The sequence below is a fragment of the Larimichthys crocea genome, chromosome X, assembly GCF_000972845.2.
Source record: "Larimichthys crocea isolate SSNF chromosome X, L_crocea_2.0, whole genome shotgun sequence".
NCBI classification, from domain to species: Eukaryota; Metazoa; Chordata; class Actinopteri; family Sciaenidae; genus Larimichthys; species Larimichthys crocea.
The window spans coordinates 39891679-39918647 of record NC_040020.1 but is presented as its reverse complement, the minus strand read 5'-3'; the positions used below and the strand labels follow the sequence as shown (position 1 = coordinate 39918647).

At 42.1% G+C, this 26969-nt stretch overlaps 1 protein-coding gene across 1 annotated transcript; it reads left to right on the top strand.

Annotated features, from left to right (window-relative positions):
- The first annotated feature begins 13 nt into the window (after positions 1 to 13).
- On the top strand, positions 14 to 23732 carry nomo (nodal modulator). Its single transcript, XM_027282852.1, is given in 49 exon segments — positions 14 to 186; positions 1102 to 1366; positions 1489 to 1637; positions 1790 to 1945; positions 2418 to 2503; positions 2603 to 2748; positions 2822 to 2969; positions 3110 to 3292; positions 3400 to 3545; positions 3731 to 3845; positions 4392 to 4489; positions 4768 to 4951; positions 5053 to 5183; positions 5409 to 5564; positions 5681 to 5759; positions 5879 to 6079; positions 7545 to 7580; positions 7582 to 7611; positions 7613 to 7771; positions 8346 to 8435; positions 8519 to 8564; positions 8666 to 8766; positions 9063 to 9169; positions 9261 to 9333; positions 10163 to 10315; positions 10528 to 10665; positions 11495 to 11584; positions 11676 to 11781; positions 11884 to 12034; positions 12126 to 12303; positions 12610 to 12751; positions 12843 to 12974; positions 13626 to 13762; positions 13858 to 13945; positions 14146 to 14209; positions 14306 to 14401; positions 14510 to 14731; positions 15113 to 15195; positions 15317 to 15476; positions 17113 to 17239; positions 17953 to 18066; positions 18696 to 18823; positions 18937 to 19078; positions 19239 to 19322; positions 20649 to 20759; positions 20878 to 20979; positions 21197 to 21316; positions 21490 to 21582; positions 21888 to 23732. Coding segments are annotated over 49 exon segments (5994 nt in total). The 5' UTR covers positions 14 to 170; the 3' UTR covers positions 22020 to 23732.
- Positions 23733 to 26969: the final 3237 nt, after the last annotated feature.

Genomic DNA, 26969 nt, shown 5'->3' with positions numbered 1-26969 from the left:
GGGAGCCGCTGCTGCATCCACATTCAGGAAGTTGTCTCCGGGAAAAACGACGCTGTCTCCCTGACGGAGGAGCGTCAACTCCCTGTTGACGAGTCTGCTCGGGTTGTTGTTGGCTCATAGTATTATTACACAATATACTGTCATATTGATAATAGCACAAAAGAGCAACAATGGAGGTCGACTCAGGTAAAGCCGATACTCGTCTCTGCAGCTGCTAATGACTTCATTAAAACTTACTTCGGCTGGGAGCTAACCGGCTAATAACGCTAGCCTCAAACTTGGATAAAATATCGACAAACAAACGACAGGCTGATGACTTTGACCTGTTTGATAAGAGACAGCCTTTGGAAGAAGTGTTACAGTGTTTGTGGAGGTGTTGGTCTGACTCTCTGTAATGTATCAATACTTTTCTGTTTGCAGTTTTTCTCTGCTGAGTCTGCTCTTTGGTTAGCTTTGTCTGTGAGCCGCTGGGTAAAAACAACAAGAGACACTGAAATAGCCTCTGACTGGGTTTGTTGCTCGCCTTACAAACACAAACATCAGCTCACCCTGCTGATGTTTTAACTTTGTGACAGGTATAGGTCCAGTCAGAGAGCCACAGAGTCTTCATCATTTTAAAGACTGACATTTCTTCTTTTTACAGTAATCAAATCCACTCCTGTGATTGACTGATGGCAGTCATTTCACCCAGTGTTTGTTACACAGAAATGTATCCAATATAACAATAATAATAATGATAATGATAATAATTTAAAATGTAGAATCAACTTACCTTCTTAACTGTGCTACATGCCGTTTGTATTCATTTGTTTAGTATATTGTTTGTTTTCATTGGTCATTTCTAGAAATTGTATGACAGAGATGGAAAAAAGATGTTTTCCAAGGGCATGGAACTATTTATTGATAATTATCATTTTAATCTTTATTTTGACCACAGTGTAATCAACATGCTAAAAATATCGGATTTGAACTGCCCTCAGATTTGATTTTTTTAATTTCTTGTCTTGTCCAGTTTTCTTTATCTGTTACTACATCTAGTATTTAACTTCAGTCCAGTGTGTGCAAGGTTATTGCAATTCATTTCTTCACCTCTTTCTTTAGTCTTCTTCACTGATCGCAGTGGAAGAGGCAGCAGTAACCCACTGTTGGACCAGCTTCCTAGCTACCAGTCCCTGCTGTACCGCAGGAAGTCGTCCACTGCTGGCACCAAACGAAGAAACAGCTCCAGAGGGCGACTCGGCTCCTCCGGCAGCGGGAAATGGGGCGTAAGCACAGTCAGCAGACAAGAGGAGAAACACAAGGGTCAGACGGAACAGAAGCCCATCCAGGAACTAGCCAAGCCCATGGCTGAGAAACGCAGACACAAGTAGGAAATTACAGATCTGTTGAATATTCATTGGCGAAATATTTTTAAAAAAACTATCTGCTAATCTTTAAAAGGATCCATATAGTGTAAAGTATCAACAATGAATGTGTTTGACCTGTTAGTACGCAGCGCATGGCGGAGGCTCGAGAGCTCAGCAGTTGGAGCCAATTGAGGCAACGCACCCGCAGGAATCTGAGGAGGCTGAAGGAGGATGGCCAAGAGTGGCTGAGCTCCATGAAGCTCTGGAGGGGAGACATCCACCTGATAGAGGGTGAGAGATGAACACTAAATCCTCAGCCTCTGACATTTATTGATTTCTATTCAGGATGGCTGACATGAGTAAATAGAGTTTGGCTCGAACAGAAAGTTTACCAATCGTTGTTCCAAACTTAACCCCCCCCCCCTCTCCTTTGCATTCAACAGGGATGTTTGGCACAGGGATCCTGTCTTACTTCTCCTTCCTGCGCTTCCTGGTCATGCTCAACTTGATCATCTTTCTGCTCATGTTTAGCTTCGTCATGTTACCCATCATCATTGCCCCCCATGCTTCGGGAAATATCACCTACAATCTGAATGACGGTAAGAGAGGAGCATAAATCAAAGTGATTTTTTTGAGTTCGATGCACTGCTGTGGACAGGGTCAGCAGAAAAATGTATTTTAGCCAAATGTACGTTTTATTAAAAATATTTTCACACCTTTACCTCGCCATCAGGCAGCTTTCTTTTGGTACTAACTGTAGAATCTCCAGTTATGTTGTGCACTGTATTACGCCCCAGATCAGCTGTTTCGGTCAGAAAGTTGCGACTGCAATCTGACTGAAATTGAACTTCGTCTTTTTTTAAACATTTTCCTGGCTGTGCCGCTGTGATTCTGATTTAAACAGCTGACCCGTGGTGTATTACAGTGTGTGGAACAGTTGTTCTGTGTCAAAATATGGAAGTTCTGTGGTTAGTGGCAAAAAGAGAGCCTGTCTGACAGGAAGGCAAAGTCGTATCCTGTTATAGAGCATAAAACGCTCCTAAGCTGATACTCCACTGTGTTTCACTACAGGAGGTGCGTGCACTAACTATCCAAGCAGCGCCCGTCGTGGTTTGGTCATCTTCCATGAGCACATTACTGATCTGCTCTCTGGTGGAGTGAGTCCTTTCTTTTTCTTATCATTTAATGGTCTCTGGAAAAAAACAGACAGAGTTTGCATTTCCTTCCTTCACTCACCATTTATGTTCAACCTGCAGGGCTTCCTAGAGCAGACCTACCTTTTCTACGGCTACTACAAGGTGGACAAAATACACTTTCCAAACATCACTTACAACCTGCCGCTGGCTTACCTGCTGGTCACTGTAGCCTACCTGTTCCTCAGTCTCATCTGGATCGTTAAAAGGTACCGAAAGGACAAAATCTCTGGGAATGAAATTATTTGACAGACCAGTTTCTTATGAGCTTTTCTTTTAAAGGTCCGCCACTGGATTCAAACGTAGCCTGGTTCAGGACGAGGATCGTTTTCAGAGCTTTTGCAACAAGATTTTTGCCGGCTGGGACTTCTGCATCACCAACGAGAACGCTGCGAAGCTGAAGAGAAGCAGTTTACTCTACGAGCTCAGGGTTAGTGGAGCGCTTCTTTTCGAAATGCTCTTCTCAGTTGTGCAGATCAAAGTAATATTTTCGTTGAAAATGTTTTAATCTGTGTATCCATCGAACATGTACCTGCCTCATTCTAAAGTTACACATTCTTATCTCCCCAGACGGATTTGGAGGAGGAGAGGATCAAACAGAAAATAGCAGATCGCACCCGCAAAGAGAAGTGTCGCATTTACCTCATCCGCCTCATCCTCAACCTCTTTGTCATCGGCGTTCTGGCCGGCTGCTTCTACAGCATTTATATAGCCACCATCTTCTCCCAAGAAGCTCAAGTGGATAAGATAAAGGTGATGAAAAGATGCTGATACCTTTTTAGTTATTATCCTTCTGTCCACTGCAAGACACTGCCCAGAGTATCACATTTTCAGTGACACTCGTTGCTGCTTGGTTGCAGGAGAATTTCATTGTGGATCTCATCTACGAGTATCTACCCTCAATTGTCATCACCCTGGCCAACTTCATCACCCCTCTTCTCTTCTCCGTAATCATCAATTATGAGGACTACTCGCCTGCCTTCGAGATCCGCTTCACTCTCATGAGGTACAACAAACTTCCACCTCCTCGACCTTTGTCTCATGTTGAACTTGACGGGTATTTGCATTAGGAGGCACACTGTCGGGAAAAAGTAAACTCAGCAAAGGCCAATAACACCTCACGGCTGAATGTCCATGTTTCAAATGACTTTCCTTCTTTCTCTTTCTTGTTCCTCCATCTTGTCTTCACAGGTGTGTCTTCATGCGGTTGACCAGTATTGGGGTTTTGCTCTTCACTCTCTGGTCTCAGATCACCACATGTGATGATGGACCCTGCATCTGCGGCTATAACGAATTACTTTACTCTGTGAGTCATTTCCCTCTCCATGTCGACATGCTTTTATGCTCAGTGCTTAATGATTTCCTAAAACTAAGCGTTTGTAAATTTGATATTATTTGGTCCTGATAAAATGCCTTTTAGTGGTAAGTGAGCACAGCTCTTTATCACTCATTTGGGTAGTGACTAAGGCAGGTCAACTGATAGCAGATTTCTAAAGGCGGATATAATAATGATTTATAGTTGTAGTTTGGAAGTGACATCTCCTCTTATTACATATACACTCTTGTGTTATATAAGCTTAGTGACAACTCTCGAGTTTTACCTCCTAAATCCCACTAACAATTATGGACTTTTTGCCTCACTGCAGGGGTTTGCAAGATAACTGAGCATCCCTCTCAGGTTCATCCTCTGATAACAATAGTTTTTAAAATGTCCCATCAGTGCTGATGAATCAATCCACCGCTATTATCTAGGTATTCAGTTTAATAACCATGTGGTGGAACTGCCTCCCTCCATGGTGATAAAATCTACGTATATATTTATATTCGTCCCTCTGTTTGTTGTTGTCCACAGTGTTGGGAGACCCGTGTGGGCCAGGAGATGTACAAACTCACCATCTTTGACTTCATCATCATTGTCGCAGTCACCATCTTTGTGGAGTTTCCAAGAAAGTAAGTCCTCAAAAAAAACATCTGAATAGAGTTTTTAAAACGTCTAATAGTCTACTTTTATAGATAATGTGATTGTCTTATTGCTTTTTAAGACATAAACCTTTTATAAAAATATTATCGCTATGTTTCCAGATTTTTTTCAAAGCCAATTTCACATGTATTTGAATTCTTGAAATTCTTCTTCAGTTTCCTAGCCTTTCTTCTGTTAATATTTTTGGGTGGAAATGTGTTCTTTAGTCATTTGTAACAGTGTCCTTGTGTTGCTGCGTACTCCTCAGGCTGATAGTGAAGCACTGTGACTGTGGCCTGGCTAAGTGGTGGGGCCAGCAGGAGTTTGCTATTCCTCAGAACGTGCTAGAGATCGTCTACGGTCAGACCATCTGCTGGATCGGCACGTTCTACAGCCCGATGCTGCCTGCCATCTGCACTATTAAATACTTCTTTATCTTCTATATCAAGAAGGTGATACTTTTCTTACATGGTGGGGTTTTTTTCTCCCTTTGTGGGTCAAACTTAAAGACAAAGTAGGTTTCTGATGTTTCCTTTCTGCTGCTTGTTTACAGGTCTCATTGGTGAACAACTGTCGTCCAGCCACGCGTCCGTTCAGAGCCTCCAGCTCCAACTTCTTCTTCCTGGCTGTGCTGCTCATAGGCCTGGCTCTGGCCTGTCTGCCTGTCAGCGTTAGTGTAGCGCAGTGAGTAATGTCCTGTTGATTCAGCCTGTTAGCTCATCACACATCTGCTTCTCTGCAGCTTTAATAGAACTCTGAGTGCCGAATTGACATTAGAAGTCAATATTTGTCTCAGTTTCAGTTTTAATATAGATGGAGGGTGGACTGTGTGTCGTTTTTTTTGGCTCTGCATTGAGCTACATGTTTCTCCTGGCATATATACTCATTGACACATTCCTTGTCAAACAGAATAAACTGCTCCCACGCCTGTGGACCATTTGTTAATTATAACACCTCTTGGGAGGTGTTGCCAACTACAGTATCCCAGCTACCCGAAACAGCCCGAAGATTCCTCTTCGGTCTCTCATCAGAGGCCTTCGCTGTCTCCTTCTTTGTAGTTACATGGTACGTGTTTCTGTCCGGTGTTTGAGCATTGATGATCATTGCAAAATTTGTTTGTATCAAGTTGCCTTTGCACCCTTTTGGTTGTAATCTTTAAACTTTTCTGTCGCTCCCTGCAGTTTGGCCATGTTTTACATGATCGCGCTAGCCGGAGCTCACAAGAGAGTCATTAAGCAGCTAAGGGAGCAGCTAGCCACGGTAAGGTTAATCAAAAGTTGATGCCTTCGTTTGATCTATTCTATCTCTCTTCTCACATGCTTGATCATCATTGAAAACGGGGCTCCTAATATCCTTGTATCATTTTTGTTCCCTTTTAGGAGGGTCGAGACAAGCATTTTTTGATCCAAAAGCTGTGTCAGGCTCAGATGTCCTTACCCATCAAATCCCCAGTGTCCAAATCCCAACCCCCCAGCAGCAGAAGCGGCAGCGGCCGCAGCCCCAGCTACCACACCAGCTTCTCCAACAATTTTGATGAAGGTGTGTTCCTGGCACACCCACATCCTGACTCCTCCACACATGTGTGAGGCAACAGATTGGAATTACAGAAACAAGACTGAACAGATGGCCTGTAGTGCAAAAAAAACTGAATTAATATCTTATGTCTTTTTTATTATTATTGTGAAAACACTACAACTTGGGCGTTTCTCTGGGCCTGCTTTCATTAACACATCTCGTCTACTCAGTGTTCTTTTGTTGACAATCTGTTTATTAAGAAGCCACAATGTTGAAGCGTTTTTAAACCTTTAGAGTCATTGTCGGTTTGATGTATTCATGCCGTGTTTCCCTACTGTCATCCTTTCCTTCTGAGAAGGACTCAATTTACTCTGACCACTGTAGTTTAAAAAAACTCTTTGAATTTTAGGCACTTTAAATGTATTAACACAAATGTTTTCTTACTTTTATAACAGTATGATGTGTTCATTGTGCATCTTTGATTATGATTAAACACTCTGAGGTTGCATAATAATGCAAAACACATTCCAAAACTGTATACATTTTCTTTTTAACTTCATTGTGACTGTTTTGTATTATTATTATAATTATTATTATTATTATTATTATTTTATTTTTTATTTTTTGGGATTTTATTTAGATTTGCCAGTATATGCAGCCTTGATCGTATATACCTCCTGCATCAAAGTCCCACAGAACAAGAACAAAAAGTAGTCATAATGTTTCTCCAGTGTGGTCAGAACAAGAACAAAAAGTAGTCATAATGTTTCTCCAGTGTGGTATTGTATCCACATTCCCTCTGTGTGTGGGTTTCTAGTGTTTGAGTATAAGTTTCTTAAATACTATTAATGAGAAAAGAGTATTCCAACTTTGTGAACACCACGCTGTATCCTGCAATACATCTTGAATTATACGAATATACATATTAAAATTTAATTTCAGAACCATTTTCTTCAATATTTAATATCGAACCAAATGATACAACAATCCCAAGATTCTTAATTCTCTTTGTTTTTAGTAGAACAAAAAAGGAGTGGGGAAAGCAACCAGTCTCCATTGTTAGATCAACAGACATTAAGTTATTGGCATTATTCTTAGCTCATGCAGATTCAATAAATAACTTTTGGATGATGGGTTGTTGGAACTGTGAATAATGTCTCAAACATTATTCTGGGATGAAATGTTTTTTTTGTTATGATGCCTTTTATATGACTGCGGTGACTGCCTTTAACGTTTAACTGTTTACATGGGAAATAAATATTGAAATTTGTCACATAAATCTCTGTTTTGTCATTTTATTTCATTCTCCCCTCATCATCAGGGGTGTTGGGTTCAGTTTGCAGAGCATCCGGCCCAGGGTTTGAATCCGACCTGTGGCCCTTTGCTGCATGTCACTCCTCATCTATCTCCACACTCCTGTCAGTCTTCAGCTGTCTCTGTCAAATAAAGCTTGATCATTAGTGTGAAGTTTATTCCACCTCCGGTCCAGCAGAGCTCGCTGTCCCCGGCGCTGCCCTCGCTGGTTGACAGCAGCTCAGCTGGTACGGAACCGGAGGCAGCGTGCTGTTTGCTCGGCTCAGCGAGACATCACTCAGCCGAAAATGTTGAGAATTACGATCCGGGCCGACATGGGAGCCCTTTGGGTGTTACTCTGTATCACCTATTCTCAGTTTCTGACCGTGTCCTCCGATGACATCGTGGTGGCGTGCGGAGGATTCGTGAAATCGGACGTGGAGATAAATTACTCTGTGATCGAGGTGAGAGGGCAAACGTCCCGGCTAGCTCGCTAGCGGCTAGCTGACAGTTTATCGCAGTAAGATAAAGGTTATAGCTGAGGCGGAGGGACAGTTTGAATGAAGTTATCACGACGGCGGTCGACTTTAACTTAAAATTGTCTCTCTGTTGCTTCCAAGCTTATATTAGAGCAATAAATATAGTTTGTCGTTAAATTAGCCGAGCGTCGCTTCGCTAATGTCGGTGTTTCCTGTTGGCAGTTAACCGTTAACCGTTAGCTGCTTCAGTTAGCTCTTCCCGTTCAACTTGTTTTTTTATGTTTATTTTATTTGTGCCACACGTTTGTCTCTTAAACCTAAAACCTGTCTCAAAGAGGAAGCCATCGGTCCTAATCCCTGCTCCTTCACAGGCTTCTTCATGGGATTAGCCATTTGGCTAATTAGTTAAATTAACGCGAACAGATAGGCTTTCCTGTTCAATGATGACAGCTGGCACAGCTTTGAAGCAACAAGAGACTGAACTCATGTCACAGTATTTCAGGTTTAGTAATAACCGACATGTTGACTGAATTACATGTGTGTTTTGTGTCCTGCGCAGATTAAGCTGTACACCAAACAAGGCTCCTTGAAGTATCAGACGGATTGTGCTCCGATCAACGGCTACTTCATGATCCCTCTCTATGACAAGGTCTGACAGTCACTCCTCTGAGTGATCTCACCTTTTTATTCACTTTATTTATTGTAATCTGCACACGTGTCTCTTTTACACAGGGGGACTTTGTTTTGAAGATCGAGCCTCCTCTTGGATGGAGCTTTGGTAAGATTGTCTACCGTCAGTCAAATGCAAAGATGATGTACGTGCGTCTGTGTCTTTTGGTCTCTGATGTTTTTTTTCTTTCTTCTTTTAACTCTCGTCAGAGCCGACAAGCGTCGACCTCCACGTGGATGGAGTGAGTGACATCTGTACAAAAGAAGAAGACATCAACTTTGTTTTCACCGGCTTCTCGGTCTCAGGAACGGTGAGAAGTGTCGACGGTTTCTTGTCTTATTCCTAAAAGGGGTAAAAAGCTTAGATCAAGCGGCCTTACAGATTTACACATTGTAAATAAAAGAAAAATGCTCAGGTGTACAACAGTATGAGGTTCAGCTCCTCGCAGTTACATCACTGTTGTTTTTATATGTGTGGATAAGTATCCAGTTCTTATCTGTGCAACAGAAAACATTTTGGTTGCACCTTCTTTGGGATTTTTCTGAGAAAGGTTTGTAGAATGAATTCAGTCTTTAGTTAATGTGTAATGTGCTGTGCATTGTTCAGGTTCTGAGTAAAGGCCATGTCCTGGGTCCGGCTGGAGTAGAAGTCAAACTCAGCCGAGTGGGAACAGAGGAGAAACTCCAGAGTGTGGTCACACAGCCTGGAGGGAAGTAAGTGACTCCCACCTGTCTGTATGTTTTTTTACACGGCCGTCTCTACAGTTAACTCGTGTCTTTAACGGTTTTGCTCCTCCTAACACAGGTATACGTTTTTAAAAGTACTCCCTGGAAATTATGACATCACAGCTTCCCATCCCTCCTGGACTCTGGAGCAGGTTGGTGCATTCATTCTTCGCAGTCGTTTACCAATTCAACAGGTGACACTTCAGGGGAAGTTTAAGTAGTTTTTGTGACCCAAACATATCGTGGAAAATATTTTAATTCTGTTTTTTAAGAGAGAGTTAAGACCATTAAGACGTTTTCTATTTATTTTAATGTAGTCATTAATCATGAGACACTTTAGCTCCGGCTTCAACAACAGCAAATGACTTTTTAAGATATTGTTGTCATGGTCGCATTTTTCTTTCCTATCTGTGATTCCCCAAACAGATAGTTAATTAGCAATTTATTCACGAGAGCTCATCTAAATCATAATTTCATTTGCAAGAGAGACCTGAAAACAAACTATGTATGCACTAAATCATGTAAAAAAAAAAAAAGAAAAGTGCATTAGTCATTAGTAATAACCGATTTAGCTCAGAATATAAATAGAGCCACCCCTTAATGATGATTTTAGAAAGATGGATTAAAGCTTTCAGGGCAGAGTTGGGACAGCTCAGCACGTTTGTAACTAATGATTTCAAGCTGTAGTCAGATTAGACCTGTGTGTTTGACTTCACTTTCTTTCCCCGTACTTTGGTATTAACACACTGCTGGGCACCACAATGTGGCAGCTGTCCATCTGAGCGGTGTCATTAATAGGGTGAGGAATGCATCATCTCAGAGGTCTTTTTTTAAATTCTGTGTCACTGGAGTCTAGAAAATGATTCACGTACTTGCTCAGCTGATTAAGGTTTCCCTGTCAGCTTAGCAGCTTTCTAACTAATCACACTGCTCCTGCCATTATTCCGACCCCTCACTGCGACCTTTGCCATCTTCCTATAGAGTACTACCTCGGTGCACGTTTCAAATGCCAATGCCCCGGCCGCTGACCATCTGGTGGTTGGAGGTTACGATGTCTCAGGGGAGGTCCGTAGTGATGGAGAGCCCATGAAAGAGGTCACCTTCCTACTGTACTCAGCTACAGTCAAGCGAGAGGTAAACCAACATTATTTTACAATTTTTAGAAACAGCAAGGAGTCAAACTAGATCACGACTATGTCGGGCTTGTCTCTTCTATCCTGCAAGTCAGTATGTTACTCTGTAGCTTTCATTGTAGCAGTATTTCTGGCACATCATGGTATTCTGTATGGATTATAACCCCAGAACTTTGAAGTTACATCGCTCCATATTTGTTGGTGTGCTTCCAGGACGTCGGTGGCTGTAACACATCCCCAGTGGAGGGGGCCGATTCTGGGGACAGCTCCCTCGTCTACATGTGCAGCGCTCTGTCCAGGGAAGATGGGACCTTTGTCTTCCCCTCACTGGCCAGCGGCGAGTACACTGTGGTAAGATTTCTGAAGGCCGTCCCCCATTTCCCAACCTCTCTTAAAGTTGCACTCACTTATAGCTTTATGGTAACCTGTGGTTACTGCGGTGACAGCGAGTGTGATCGAACACTTCTTGAGTGGTAGCCTTGTCAGAAATTAAACAGGAGGGTACCTGGTGTTTGCGGTTCGCTCTGTTACCAATACAGAGCTTTTCCTGTGGCTGCTTCACAATAAAAGCTTTCATAGTGGCTTTTATTGTGAAGCAGCAAAAGTAACTGAATACAGCTTAGGTAAGCAATTTGTTTTTTCTCTTTCTTTTTTTTTTTTTTTTACATCGATATGCCCACAGATGGATGCAAAACATTTCACTTGATTTTTTTATTTATTGGTTTATTTAGCAGGGACAGAACACATTAATAAACATTTCTATAAATGTGCCAGAGTTAGCCAAGGGACTATTTTTCATCTGGATTCCCTAGATGGATGTTACAAAGTCACCCCAAAAAACAGGATATTAGAAATGTGTGTGTGTGTACTACATGAGCATGTTGAAGGACTATTGCATCATTGCTGGAACCACAACTGCAGAGTGTTTCTCTTACCTGTCCCCCAACACTTCGGTAGGACATTTGAAACCAGTTTGAGAATGGCTGACTCCGCCACTACCACTAAAAACCATTATATAGACAATTACTAAATGCTGATACACTGAATGGGTATTGCAAACGAGTGCTGACCACAAACGGTATCAAAAATGGGCTTTGGTTTCATAACATTGCAGCTTTAACTGTATAATAAAAAATGTATAATATTGTTCTGGCTCTAATTCTGCCTTTGTGAACTCCAGGTGCCTTTCTACAGGGGAGAACGCATCACATTTGACGTTGCTCCGTCTAGAATGAATTTCAAGGTGGAACACAACAGTTTGAAACTAGAGGTAAAGAGTCAAATTATATTCAAATGTCAGACATTTTCTGCACGGCGCCATATTTTGACATGTAACGCTGTTTCTGTTGCTTTGCATGCAGCCAATCTTCCGTGTCATGGGCTTCTCTGTGACGGGCCGAGTCCTCAACAGCGTCGGCGGGGAGGGCGTCCCCGATGCCACAGTGTCCCTCAACAACCAGATCAAAGGTAATCAGAAAAGAAGACTCCACATTTTAGTCTTACTGTCTTTTAAAAGCACCAAAAAGCTCAAGGCATATGTTTTCCACATCTCCGCTGTCTTATTAACAGTCCTCAGCAAGGAAGACGGTTCATTCCGGTTGGAGAACATGACAGCCGGTACCTACACCATCCGTGTCAGCAAGGAGCTCATGTTCTTTGAGCCAATCACAGTGAAGATTGCCCCTAACACACCCCAGCTCCCTGACATCATCACAGCAGGGTGCGTTTGCTTCAGTGCCTCCCATCTTGGCTTTTCATTTTTCCGCACCGCTGACTAGCGTGATCTGAGTTCCCATGTCGTCCTCACACAGGTTCAGCGTGTGTGGCCAGATCTCCATCAGCCGTCTGCCTGAGGGCATGAAGCAGCTGGGCCGCTACAAGGTCACTCTGTCACACCAGGACCAAGACAGGACTTCCAGCAAGACCATTGAATCCGATCCTCAGGGGGCCTTCTGCTTTCAGGCCAAACCTGGAGACTATAGTGTCCATGTAAGCAAAGTGTTATTAGCCCACAGTTTCACTTAGTAATTAAATGGACAAGAAGCTTCCCTTTCAACTCTTCTCATATTTCCAATATTTGTCTTTTCAAACTACAACATAGGATTATAGTCTTATCGTAAACTAAGAAAATCTTCATGAGTATTCAGATGCAGCCCAGAAAAGTCAACACAATTGTAGCATTAGGTTTAAGCTGTGCTGCCAGAGATATAATTATTTTCAGTGCTTCTATAGTGATATAATTTAAAAACTTGTGCCCTCTACGAGTTGACTTTGGTTGTATTTCCTTGCGTCCAGGTGTCGCTCCCCGAAGCGGAGGTGAAAGCAGGCCTGGCTCTGCAGCCTCAGGCCCTGGAGGTCTCCCTTGTGGACCGGCCCCTCACAGACCTACTTTTCACCCAGTTCATGGCTTCTGTCTCTGGAAAAGTCTACTGTCTGGGTAATTAACACTTCATTTTGTTTCCAGAATGCATCAGTCTCTGTTTATATTTTCACATCCTCTGACCTCGTGTCCTCTGATTGACCTCCAGCGTCCTGCGACGACCTGTCAGTAACCCTGCAGCCAGTGAGTCGGCAAGGAGAGAGGAGGGCGGTGGCTCTGTCTGGCAGCGGTGACACGCTCAGCTTCTCCTTTGACAATGTTTTACCTGGGAAGTACAAAGGTCAGGACTCGACACCAGTATCACCCTCACATTCATAATAGCAATGATAATAATACATTTTCAGTTGATTAGTTACTGCACACTGTGGCGGTTGTCTGGCTTGAGAGGTTTAAATCAACTTTTAAAAACAATTGCAAAGTCAGCATGCAAGTTTTGACTGGATGACCTCAAGCCAAACGTCATATAGAAACGGATTCCTCCATTTTATTCAGAAAGCACGCTAATTATTCTCCAACCATTGTGGGGAAATCAATTTGTAATTACCAGCTTTCGATCATAATTGGTGTTTAGCAGCAGCTTTCAGGAAGCTCCCATTATTCAGTCAGTGTTTCTGTACCTTCTGGTGCTGCATCCATCTCACGCACTGCTCAATACACACAATCTGTTTAGTGTGCCTGCAAGCTGTCTGCACACACAGCGTCTCTGAGCCGTGTTTACTCAGCTTTGTAGTGTTGCCGGGCTCGGGCAGTGTGAGAAGTTAACTTTCTTAAGCGTTTGTTTAAAGATGAGATAATTATTAGATCTTCCGCGGGGAAGTCGCAACCTTGGCTGGCGTGACAAGATTTAAGCCTTCAGGCAAACATTCCTTTCTGTTCCTTTTAGTCTATATGTTCATTATTTGTTCTTCTTCTCCTTCTTCACACACGCCAGTGAGTATTTCTCACGAGGAGTGGTGCTGGAAGCATAAGTCCGTGGAAGCGGAGGTTCTGGACTCTGACGTCTTGGGGGTGGAGTTCAGACAGATCGGCTACATTCTGCGCTGCTCCCTCTCCCACGCCATTACTCTGGTCAGTAATTTAGTTCCTCTCTAGTAGTAGTAGCAGGTGGTGAAACGTCCACAGTAGTTATTTCAATTCAAACTGAGCGTGTTTCTTCTGCGCAGGAGTTCTTCCAAGACGGCAGCAAACCCGAGAACGTCGGCGTGTACAACCTCTCGAAGGGAGTCAACCGCTTCTGCCTCTCCAAGCCTGGTGAAGTTCATTCCAGTGACCTCTCATTAGCTAAACATAGTATGAATTAGCATATCTAGAAAATAAAAAAAATCTGTGTACCAACTGTTCCCGTGTGCATAGTTTAGAATGTAGTGTTTTGAGCCAAAAGGTCTGTGTCAGACTTGCCTAAATATAAAACTGGAGCAAAGTAATTAATCAACCAACAATGGCTTGTCCAGGTGTTTACAAAGTCACCCCTCGCTCCTGCCACCAGTTTGAACAGGACTTCTACACCTACGACACGTAAGTAATGAGATGCCGCGTCCATTTATCTCTGGTCTAAAATAGTTCTCCGTGTCCAGTTCAACCAAGTCACCGTTGTTAACCTGTGTCCAACAGCTCGGCCCCCAGTATCCTGACGCTAACTGCAGTGCGGCATCACATGACCGGGCTCATCACCACCGACAAGATCCTAGACGTCACGGTTACCATAAAGTAATGAAGACTCATCGTGGCTTTCCGTTACTAATGTTAGCAGCCCTTTTAACATACCCAGCTTAAATGTTTGTTTGTTTTCTCTTTCTCTCTCTCCCCATTGGTCAGATCATCTATCGAGAGTGAGCCGGCGCTCGTTCTCGGCCCCCTGCGGAGCCTCGAGGAGCAGAGGCAGGAGCAGCAGCTGCAAGAGATACAACTGCGTCGCCAGGAACGAGAGCGCCGTGCCGCTGAAGAGGACGGAGGAGCCCGAGATGATAGCCCGCCAATCCAAGAGAAGGCTGATGAACTGACAGGCCCCTTCCATTATGAGTTCTCCTACTGGGCCAGGTCAGCGGCACTGCTTCTTTTTCCTTTTCTCCAGTTTATGGTCCTTGATTTTTGCGTTGCAAATTGGGCTGAGCTCCACTCGTCTTTAGCTTCACACGTAACAGAATCTTAAAGTCACTGATTGGAGGTCATTAAACGCACCTTGGGGAGTTGTAGGAAAAGTTTTATGTCCACAGGCTTTAACTTTTAAATTTCTATCGAAGAACTGAAGAGAAGATGATCAGGACTTTTACCTCCAGAAGACTGGAACCCAAATAACCCCTTTGCAGCTTTATTATTATTCTCTGCTCGAGAGGCGCTAATAATAACCACCAAGTCTCGTTTAGTCTTGAACCCACGTGATGATGCAGTGAGTTTAATATATGCTGTGTGACTGTACAGGGCTGGGGAGAAGATCACAGTGACACCCTCCTCCAAAGAGCTGCTGTTCTACCCTCCAGAGGTAGAGGCCACTATCACTGGAGGTAGGTGTCTTCACACATCTAACAATTATAGCTGCGTCTCAAGTCTTTGAGTGCTTTATAATATTTTATGTAAATTATGTAGCAACACAGAGAACCTGAAGTAATTCCACTCTCTCGACAGAGTCGTGCCCGGGTCGGCTCGTGGATATCGCAGGGCGTGCTGGTCTCTTCCTGGAGGGCAAAGTGTCGCCAGAGCTACAGGGTGTGGAGATCTCCATCACCGAAAAAGGAGCTGCTACACCGCTCATAACGGTGGCCACTAATGAGATGGGAGCATACAGGTATGAGAGAACAGCACTTTACATGAGGGATAAAAATAAAGTGCGTATAAACCAGAGGGTAGAGAGCCTGCCACACCAGGAGGTGAAAAAGAGATTTTTGTCATGCAAAAATGAAAAGAGTCTTAACAAGTCATTAACACACCAAGGAGCCTGTCCATAAATTTACGCGAGCCCTGAAGTAAATGTAGAAACAGCAGTGATGTGCAGGTCCTAATTAAAACTGGCAGTAATGTAATTTTCTGTTCAAGCCCGGAGAGTTTAAAAACAAATCCCTGTTAGTGCTGGTCAGCCAAACGGACAATTAAATCACAAGCTGTACAAGAGATCAACCAGTTTGTGGGGTAAACATTGTCGAAAGGCCTGAGAGCTCCGTTTTCATGAAGCGCCGCATCTGTGCATGAAATGTTTGTTACCGCTCGCCTGTTTGTTCTTGTCCAGTGGTCACACAGATGTGCAGTCTGTAGAAAGCAGTTTGAAGCATCGCTAGCAGTTAAAACTCAAAACGTGAACACACAGACACAATACATTTTTCGATTCAGGGTGACTTCCGCTTTCTGAGGATGTTATTATCTCTGAAGTGATCTTGCAAATTAACTTCTAGAAATCCACTTAGAAACTTAGAGGAAAGAGGCCACTTGTAACTCCAGGACTTGGCTGAGAATCATCATGTTTTTATTTATTAGTTGGTTTATTTAACAGGGGCAGTGCACATTTAATAAAACATTGTTGTAAATGCCCCAGAGTTAGCCAGGAGGCTATTTTTCATCTGAAGTCCCTGGACAGGTGTTACAAAGTCATCTTAAAAACAGAATATACAAAAGGAAATGTTTTTAGCATGCAGAACAAAAATAAAATATTGTTAGGATACCCTTATATTCATCTTCAGGTACTGTTTTTCAAGTTTAAGTAATCGAGTGATGTTTCTCTGTACACACAGATGGATACATTACACACAGGAATGGCTAATGGCTAATTCGGCATACTTTTAACGTTGCCCAACTGTAAACAAGTACAGGCTAAAAATAGGTTGTTGCTCTCAGCATACTTCCTGTTTTACATCCCAAAACATTATGGGAACTGTAGCTCCAAGACTCCAAGAGCATAATTATCTTACATAAAAAATAAGATGAAGAAGAGTGACCAAATCCGTCAACCTTATTTTTCTTTTTTTTTTTTAACATAACTGATGCTAAAACTACACTTTGTTTGGATGCAGTTTTCTGTGTCAAAATTGATCTGTTAGTTTTCCTTTGAACTTTCTCACCTCCGGAAGAACCTCTGAGGGCGTTGCGTCTCTCAGCAGTTGCCGTGAGCCCTGAACAAAAAAATACTTTTAGACAGACAGGAACATGGTTTTGGGTGAACTTTTAAAATGTCAGCATGGAAAACGGAGATGTTGATTTTGTGACATTAACGCTCTACACCAACTAATGTGTCATGGTGCTCTCCTTTCACTCAGAGGTTTAATCATTCAAGCATTATTTTAAATTTGAGTTGGATAAATTCTGTTCTCTTTATGTATGTCATTCTTTTTTAGGGGTTAGTATAGGTCAGTGTCAAAGTACCATGTGACACATGGTATAAAATCCTGGAAACATACAGTCCTCTAACCTTTTTACGGCTCTCTTTCCATCAGTGTGGGTCCGCTCCACAGCGACCGGCAGTATGACATCAGCGCCAGTAAAGAAGGTTTCGTCCTGAGTCCTGTGGAGGGAACCCAGGGAGATTTCAAGGCGTTTGCTCTGGCTGGCGTCACTTTCAAGGTACACCTGAAGAGCATACATCCCTGTACTCACCAGCCAGTCTTTTTATTTATATATATATATATATATATATATACATATACATCTACTTAGCTGACCCATTCTGTATTCACATTTACAAGTTTCCCTAATTATATGGTTTAAAGGGAATATGAAATGTTGTTAGTTCTGCTGTGTGTTTTCACAAAATATAATTAAAAGAAACGATCACTGATGATAGGTGAAGCCGTTTTCTGCTCAGCTGTGTGCTGCCAGTGTGTCGCCTTTGTGAAAAAGGTCTGCAATTATCTACAGCGACTATGAGATCCTAGCACAAATAATCAGTGTTGGTTTCTTCCCTTTCAGACGGTGTGATAAATTGCTTTTAAAATCTTTTGTACAGCATCCTTTTTTTTTAAAAATCCTCTCTGGAATAGAACATTAGAGAACTCAGCTGTCAGCCTGATTATACCGACACTTTCACAATCTGAGCCGTGACTCAATGATTTTAAGATTTTTCTCTGCTAGTTTTGATGTCATCACAACAGGCGTTCAGTACACACAAGCTTTCACTTTGGAAAGACTAAAGGCGTTTAATCTGTTACCTCCCATTTCACCCACAGTCTTGGCACACTCATGTAGCTACACAATATAATGTGAAAACAGTCAATTAATCTTAGTTATTGGCATGATCTCTAACCTGTACTCTCCCTCTCTTTCCCTGTGTGCTTTAGATCAAATCAGAGGATGGTCACCCTCTGTCAGGTGTCCTCTTGTCTCTGAGTGGAGGACAGTTTCGCTCCAACCTGTTGACCCACGACACTGGTCTGCTCACCTTTAATAACCTGGTAGGGATCCAGCAATTTGCTCATTTGCTTTCACTGTTGTAAAGTTCTTCCTGTGGTGTAACCGTTCACTGTAAAGCTGACTGTAGGAGGACTTTGACTTGAACCTGGGGATCCTGACACCCGGGTAGGCGGTCACCAAAGCTTCATGGGGTTTCTAGACCTTCTAAATTTTATGGGTTGTTTACCTCTTATTGTTTAAGACATAAACCTATAAATAAGTAGCACAGTGAAGATCTGAACACAAGCTATGATCACAGAGCCTTCGTTCTCTAATAGGACAAAAAAAAGTCATCAGTGAATTTGTCCAAAAAAAGACATTTTACTATGTATGATCTTTTAAAAAGACAGAGAATTGTGTAAAAACCTGCTTAAAATACCAGAAAAACAATATTCTGCTCAAAATTCTTCCAAACCACCCACTTGACACAAACTTCCTGCAGTTCCTGCGTTCAATACTTGGGTTAATTGAACAGTTTATCAGTTGTTCTGTCCTATAATTGTTATTGTTGAATGTAATATAAAATGTGTCACTTATTCAGGGGTCGTTAGTTTCCTCAATGATAGAAAAGTAGTTAATGTGTGTGTTTTTCTACGTTCGTTTGATATAACGACTGATTTTCTCTCCTCAGAGTCCCGGTCAGTACTACTTCAAGCCCATGATGAAGGAGTTCCGCTTTGAGCCGGCGTCTCAGATGATCACAGTGGAGGAGGGTCAGAACCTCAGCATTGATATAACCGGCATTAAGACTGCGTACAGGTATACAAATGTACCATGTTACTGTTTAGCATGTCACTCGAGTTTTTATCACTTCTAGCGCCACATTACACGTGAGTCTGATCAGTGTCATGCTCTTGTTACGTCTCCCTCAGCTGCTACGGAGCGGTGCAGTCTCTGAGTGGGGATGCAGAGAGGGATGTTGCCGTGGAGGCGGTGGGACAGGGCGAGTGTAGCCTCTACAGCGAGGACACCGTCACTGATGAGGAGGGCCGCTTCAGACTCAGGGGCCTGCTGGTGAGTACGCTAAGAACGCGTTAAAATGAGACTGGAGGGTTTAAAACTTCAGTGAACTCAGCGTACAGGTCACTGCTCTGTCTTAGATCACTATGAAAAGTAGTGACCCTTTTTAACTGTTCACCTTTTATGACTTAATGAATGTTGTGTTTCCTTGCAGCCGGGTTGCAAATATCTAATTCAGCTGCGAGCCGAAGGCAACGACCACATAGAGAGAGCCTTACCACAACTCAGAGCTATAGAGGTAAGAAGCAAACCTGTGCTGTTTAAGGTATCGGAAACACAATGCAGGAATTCCAGGTGGAGTAACAGATGAGTGTATCAAAGGTTATCGGACACCAAAACACTGCACGATCAATTGTAATTTTTACAGACAGGATTTTACAACTCTGAAGACTTTTCACAGCGAATACTATCATGATGGTCATGAGGTAAACACTAGAAATAGTTTGCTGGATGACGTCATGTTGCAGTGAAAGTTGGTTCAACTTTCTGAGTGGACAGCCCAGCAGTGTTTTGCTGTGTTGGTAGTGCTCTGTCAACAGTCAGAGAGGTCTACGGTTATTTTAATGCAGTCCTACTCAACATCGCAGATTGTTTTTTATATTTTCAAACTCTTGCAGCTAAATTCCGCCGTCTGTGCCCGGTGGAATTTCCGGGTGCATAAACGGCTCTTTGCTCTGCCAAGAAATACGTGGCTGATCTATTTTTGATGGATGCCACGAGCAGCCGTGTCGATCTGCACATAGCAGATGGAGCTGGCCGGAAGTCACTCAAACGGCAAAGAGAATCTGGCTCGTTTTCAAAATAAAACACCCTGTGCAAACTTCTCATCATAAAAATAGCTAAAAGGGAAACTGTCTAATTATGTGGCGTATTTACTCATGGTAGAAGCACATGAACCAAAACAAAAATGACCAAATCTAAGCAAAACAAGGACATGAAACAAAACAAAGAAATGCTTGGTGGGGTCGTGTTACATCTTCTCATCCACGTTTGCCTAAAAGCTGATTTGCAAAGTTCATTTTTGTCAATGACAATCTCCATCTGCTGATGAATATCATAGGGTGTGATCGAAAGCTCCAGAACAGCTAATAAAGCGTTATTTTGAGATTTATGTTTCCAAGGTCAAGAACGAACTTTGGATTTAGTAGAGGTTCAAACTGTAACAAATGTTCAATGTCATAGTGTGTTTTAAAGCTCCCTATGTGCCTGGGACTGAAAGCTCGATAGGAGGGTATGGAAAAGAAATGTAATTGAATTGTTAAAATAACTGTGGGAACCCTGTGATTGTGACTTATCAGCAGCCTTATCACATGGCTCCTTTTCTATACGCGGAACAAAAGCAGCTGTAATCCCGCTGCAAGTTTAAACCTCTCTGTTTGTAATTTTAGCTTGTCTGAAAAGTGCAGGCCCCCTAATCTCTCTGGCAAGGCAGGAAATGCCTTAATTCCACTTAATTCTCTGTTATTATCACAACGCAGGACTTGTACAAAGCTTTATCCACTGTTCACTTTTCTTTAAGAGTCCATGGTTGTATCTGTACATTAAGCTCCGTGTTCCCTCTCAGGTGGGCAGCAGTGACATTGACGGAGTCAACATCATCGCCTTCAGGCAAATCAATCAGTTTGATCTCAGCGGAAACGTCCACACATCCCCTGAACACCTCCCAACGCTGTCGGTACGACTGCTTCGATACTTTTATCTCTGTGCTCGCGATCCTTTTTTTTTTTTTTTTTTAAATTGAACTTGCATATATTTCTGCAGTTGCGCAACTTTTCTCTCCTTTCTTTGTCCAGGTGAAGCTCTACAAGAGTGACAATCTCGACAACCCAATCCACAGCGTCTCTTTGGGACAGTCCCTCTTCTTCCACTTCCCTCCTCTGGACAGAGATGGAGAGGTATCTGCCCGTAACTCTTCTCTTAGGTCTAAAAGGACGCTGTGAAGCCCGAACTGCTGAATAGTCTGAAAAGTCCAATTTTCTAGTCTACATTATTCAGAGTCTCCTTAATGTCAACACACTTGTCTCACTGAATATATATATAGTCCACTTTAGACTTAACAGTGACCCAGGACATGTCGCTGGATTTAAAGTCACCTTCCTCTTCCTGCTCCAGAGCTATGTGCTGATGCTGTACTCCACGCTGTCCCGCTCCCAGTACGACTTCACTCTGCCTCAGGTCACGTTCACCTCCAGCGGATACCACAAGCACATCACACTCACCTTCAACCCCACCGTAAGATACACATGGTTTTTTGTCATTTTGCCCAAAGTACAACTTGCAGAATATTTCTGTGGGAATATCCCGTTTCATGGTTCAAAATAGTGAGACATATTTTTGTATCCAAACAGTATCGATTGGGATTTTTCTCTTGGAGTTGTTTTGTTCACTTGTTTTTATTTCCACAGCGTAAAGTGCCTGACCAGGATGTTGCCCAGGGCTCCTACATAGCTCTGCCCCTCACTCTGCTGCTCCTCTTGGCAGCGTACAACCACGAGAAGGTACATGACCACCTCCACCTGCTTCAGAGCTTTTCTTGCTCCACTATTGAATTTCTGAACCTATTTAGTTGAAATAAACCTCACTGGAATTTGGCCTTATCATGCCCGAGCCTGAAATTTGGAATAACATCAAAAACAATGTTCTGCTTCCTGCTGTTTTAATGTTGTATAATCAGCACTTGTACTCCATGTATTAATTCTTGTTAATCACATAATTTCTTTCAGGGATTTTCTCAATATTTCACGTAAGAAACTATTAATCCAAAAAGCATTTCTTTAATACCATTTGGGGACCTGTTCTGCAGGTAATCCCCCTCCTGTTACAGGTGGTGAATCGTATCCAGGGAGTGAGGAGCATGGCCCAAGCTAGCGGGGACAGCGCTGCACTAGATGAAGCCAAACGTCAGGCCAAGAGACAGAAGGCCAGGCGTACATGAGAACACAACCACAGCTCACCTCAGAACACATCTTTGTACACTAAATAGTCCACTCGCACTCGTGGTTACAGCCTCAGGGAGCACCGCAGGTTAGCTCGTAGAGCAGCTATTAGTCGGAAAGATAAACCTCTTAATGTTTGTAGTGGCTGTGGCTAATTGTGGGTGCAAGTGAACTATTTAGCTCGCTAAGATGTGATTTTGGCCCCCAAGTGAAGCCCAAAATGAACCACTCGAAGCGCATTACCGCCACCTCATCGGCCATTTAGATTCACTGGACTGACAAATGACATTTTACAGTTTGTTTCTGTTTTTTGTTTTTTATTTTAGGACGTCTTCTCTGTTTTCAAGAACACTCATCGCCTGAGGCAAATGTTAATATTTGTGATAGAATTTGAGCCATTTTTATACCTTTGTAATTTATCTAGGTCAACTCAAATATTTAACGTGTGTTTTGAAAGCACTTGAATGCTTTTGGTATCAGTCTTAACATTGAACACTTCAGGATTACCAGGCACCGTGGATTCATTATGTCTCTCGCCTACTAGCATTCGGGTCATTTCAGACGCAAAGGGGATTTTCTACAGAATGTGAATAAGATCTAATAACTCACAGTATTAAGGATATTTTTTTAAAAATGTTTCTGGGGGATCAAATAAGAGTCCAGAGTTTGAGTTTCATCTGTGTAAACGTGTGAAGATGTGGAAAAGATTTGAGAATGTCCAAATGACATTGTGTTACATTGTTTCAGCGATTATTATTAATAATTGATAATTAGCCACGTCATTTCTCAATCTCCAAATCTTTGACCTTTTATTTAACCCCATACATTTGAAGCCCCCAAACTGAATAGACTCCTATGATGCCATCACAAACAGTACACCGATTCTGTAACTGCTAACTATGATTGAGAGACAGCCAAAGACAAGCTAATGAATGCTTTGTACCATTGTCAGCCATGTCATATCACTTAAATGCAGAACTCCCACACGAGTTACTGTAAAGCTCTCCACTCCTGATGGTGTTTTATAAGCTGTTAAGTGTGGTGCGAGATTGACTTTATGTCAGTTTCTCCATTAGCTCAGGAAAGCGGTGGTCGATAAGGATGCTGGAAATTTGGGGTTTGAGTACTGTGTGAAGAGATGTTTTTTTGTTTGGGGGGAGGGGATGTAACTGATAGTTGATTAATTTATTAACATTTCTAATCGGATGTAAATGATGTATTCTGGGATATGTCTTTCAGAAGTGTGCTTGTTTTTCTGAATCAAATGTCAGATGAAGTGTGTGACGACTTTTTTTTTTAACGACATTAATTTAAGACGGCTCACATCCACAGAAGTGAAATTAATGAGAATATCTACAAAAGGTCTGTCACGACCTTGAGATTAACTCTGAAAGATAGAGCTAAATTGTAATTTCATAAGCTCATTGTCTTACCACCGAGCTGTGTAATGCACTGAAAACTATGGACCCCAATTACTTTTCTGTACTTAATTCATCTGCTCTCGGTTGTGGCTGACTTTCACTGAAAGATGAGAAAGCCACCGTCTATTTACCAAGTTGAAAGATATTCCAATTAGTCCACATTTAGGGGGAGTTGATTAGTTTGCTTGGGGTGGGAGAGGGAGGGTGGGGAGGTGCGGTGTAATTGTCATTTGGACAGAATCTGTCTTTTCTTTTTTTTGAGATAACGAATAAAGTTTGACTGGAAGGAAACTGACTGTTTTGTGGTTTTGCCTCTAGGGGGCACTGAAACTTCAGGCATAAATGTTATTATAACAGACAAGAATTGTAGATGGCATCCTGTAAGCGTTGAAGTACAGGACTTATACACCATATTAGTTATTGGGTTTAAAAAATGTAGATTACCCCTGGAAAATCATTAAACATCAGACTGACTAATCTCATTATTCCTTCTCCCAGTATAAAACGCTTCAGGGCACATTACTGTGCAGCCAGGACGAGCTGATGTTGTGCTCTAGTAGAAGAGCTGTCTATAAAAGGCCACTTTGCTGAGTTTCAGCCTAAATGTTATGTTCTAACGTGGAAAGGGTGAAACACTAATTCTTTCTGCTTTGCCCCACTGCCTCTCTCTGCTGTCCACTAGATAATGTTAAATGTGTCAGACAGCAAAGATCTTAATGAACTCCAGTAGGTCTAACTCTAGAGGAGGCTGGGAGGGAAGACGACTTCCAAAAATCTTTGTCAGTGCTGCAGTGCTTGAAGTTGCTCAAAGACAGAAGATATACAGTATCAGATCAATACCAGAGCTTGAAGACACAAACAACCTTACAACTATGTGAGGCTTTTTGAAAACAGTGACTAGTCTCTGTGGTTTGAAGGTGTTAATTGAGAAAATAGAAGAAAAGAAAAGCTTTTAATTTCCTGACCAGCTTCCTTTGTCTGCTAATAATAGTCCGGGCACATCATTTATCAGCAGAATGACCACAGGAAATTACACTGCAGCTTGACACAAATCTGGTGAACTCACGGTGCTAGCAGGAATGTAACAGGGCGCTGGTCTCATGAGGTGGGTTAAGTCAGAGCTCACAAAGTACTGTTTGATATTTAAAAAAAGGACTGCAACTTGCTATTAAACAGACATTTTATTATTTTATTTTTTTTGTGGGGGGGTGTCCTTGAAAGTTTAGCTTCATAAAAAGATGCGAGTGGCCTTTTCACAGCAGACATGGTAACCTGGCAGTAAAAGCACAGCTGGAACTAATAACATTAACAATGGCTTCAGTTCATTTCCACTGAGATGTGCCACTTCCAGGGCTGCGCTAATGTGTACGCTAATGCATTAGGAAGGATTGAACTTTGTTAAATACACTCACGGAAACAAAAGCCTGATACACCATTGGCTTTTCAAGTTGTTGTTGCTTGCGTGTTAGCAAATACTTCCCTACTTAATAGACCAGCGGCCATTTTGACGTCGTAGGCAGGTGTTACCAATGATACTAATTAAGGTTCAGTTCCATTTAGTGCAGCAGAGACTTTCCAGTGAGCCGTCATGCACCACAGCAGCACCCCGACTCTGTCCGACCCGAATGGAACGAAACTTTAATTAGTGTTATTGGTAACACCTGTGTTTGCCGTGCATCATACTTCATGTCAAAATGGCTGCTGTGAAAATCAACACTTGATCAGCTCTGTAGCATTTTGCTCACTTTGTCTGAATTTATGAGGACAGATTGAGTTGAGATTGAGTTTTAATATGAGCGCTCCAAAACCCAAAACAATTAGTTAACAATGTTTGAAAGCTGCATAGCATGTGTTGCTAAGCCTCAGTGTAGTTGGCAACAGGAACCACTCGTTTAACAGTTCATGGACACTGATTGAATACTAAATATGTCAAAAGGACATGCAGACAGGGTGGCTAATGTTGCTTAAGTCACTGCCCCTCTGCAGTATATTTCATTATATTGAGTGTATTAAGCTAATTGCTGCTGTAGCCATCACTCTTATAGAGTGCTTCTGGCCTCTCTCTCCTTGTGGCTTCTTCTATTCCTGTGGGTGTCTGTCCATATTCTAAGATGGTAGTATACTGGATATTACAATTTGAAGAAAATAACCCATTTTGTTTGTATTGAACAGCTCTGAAGCGTTGGGGCTCATTGTACCTGTTGACTTTGTACTGTGCCAGTGAATCTTGAATGAATGAATGACGACATTATCTAATATAAAATATAGCAGTCACAGACCAAGAAGCCAACATTCACCTCATAGCCTATACCAACAATATAATGCAGCATCTTTTATTTATGTACCATATCATCATCATCAGTTAAATGGCAATGGTGCGTGTGTACACATGAAAGATAAATGTGTGTTTTATCGACTATATTTTGCCAGATTCAGGAGTAGGGGTAGTTGTGTGACCGAGAGGAATCGATACAAATACTTTATAAACTATCTGTAGGCACATTATACATGTAAAGTTTCACTGAATTGGGCTTTTATACAGGTAATTTTCAAGGCTGCTTATTTTAAATAATTTTCTTATTTGAGTGCTGTAGGTTAGTAATAATTCTTGTTAAAATGACTTCCTTTAAGATTCCTAATGAGGGAGCAACAAGGAGATTTCTGTTCCTTTTAATCAGTCTTTTTCTGCTATTCTCCTGTTCATTATTAATGTCTGTTCTTTCCCAGTGAAGTGGTCGTCCTTTTTTTGCCCATCATTATTTCTTATCTCTCGTAAGCATTGTTAGTGTTTGCCTTTATCCCTGTTCTCATGACACAGACACATTTGAGACAGTGCTGTCCTATGTAGCTTATGTGTTATATAGAAATGTATAATCCTTATACTCTCTCCACCATTGTGCCGTTGTCTGAGAGGTTGTCGATCAATGCAAAGCCTTTTGACAGTCGCTGAGACGCTGGACTGAGCTCATCTGCTGGTATTTTGTCTTGATGAGATGCAGCCAATTAGTGTGTGCCACTCTGTCCGGAGCAACAGGAGGAATGAAAGAAGAAACAACAACACACACGTCAAGAGTTCGATCAGATAACCTCGCCGCTCAGTTTCATGACACACGGCAACCTGTTGTAGACATGAGTCATAGTTATCTCCATTTCTCTCAACTTATTTATATTTCCCGAGGAAAAAGTTTCCGTTGCAGCTATTCTCCCTGAGGGGATCATTATGATACAATTTGCTGACATACTAGTATGATTTTCAGCAAGCAGCTGTTTCATGACATGTATCACTCACTGTCATTACAAACTCTCTGTGTGCCTTAACATTCCTCTCAGTAGCTCCCACACTATACTTCAAGGACCCTTGAGTGTTTAATGTAGATTAGTGGAAGCTTTTTAAAAACAGATCATGTTAAGTATTTGCTTTCTCACAAGGAGTTCCCACACCTATAATAAAACAGTTGAATTATGAATTAATGTTTGTTTTCTTACTGCAAGTTAATATATTGAATGCAAATAATCCAAAATCCATAC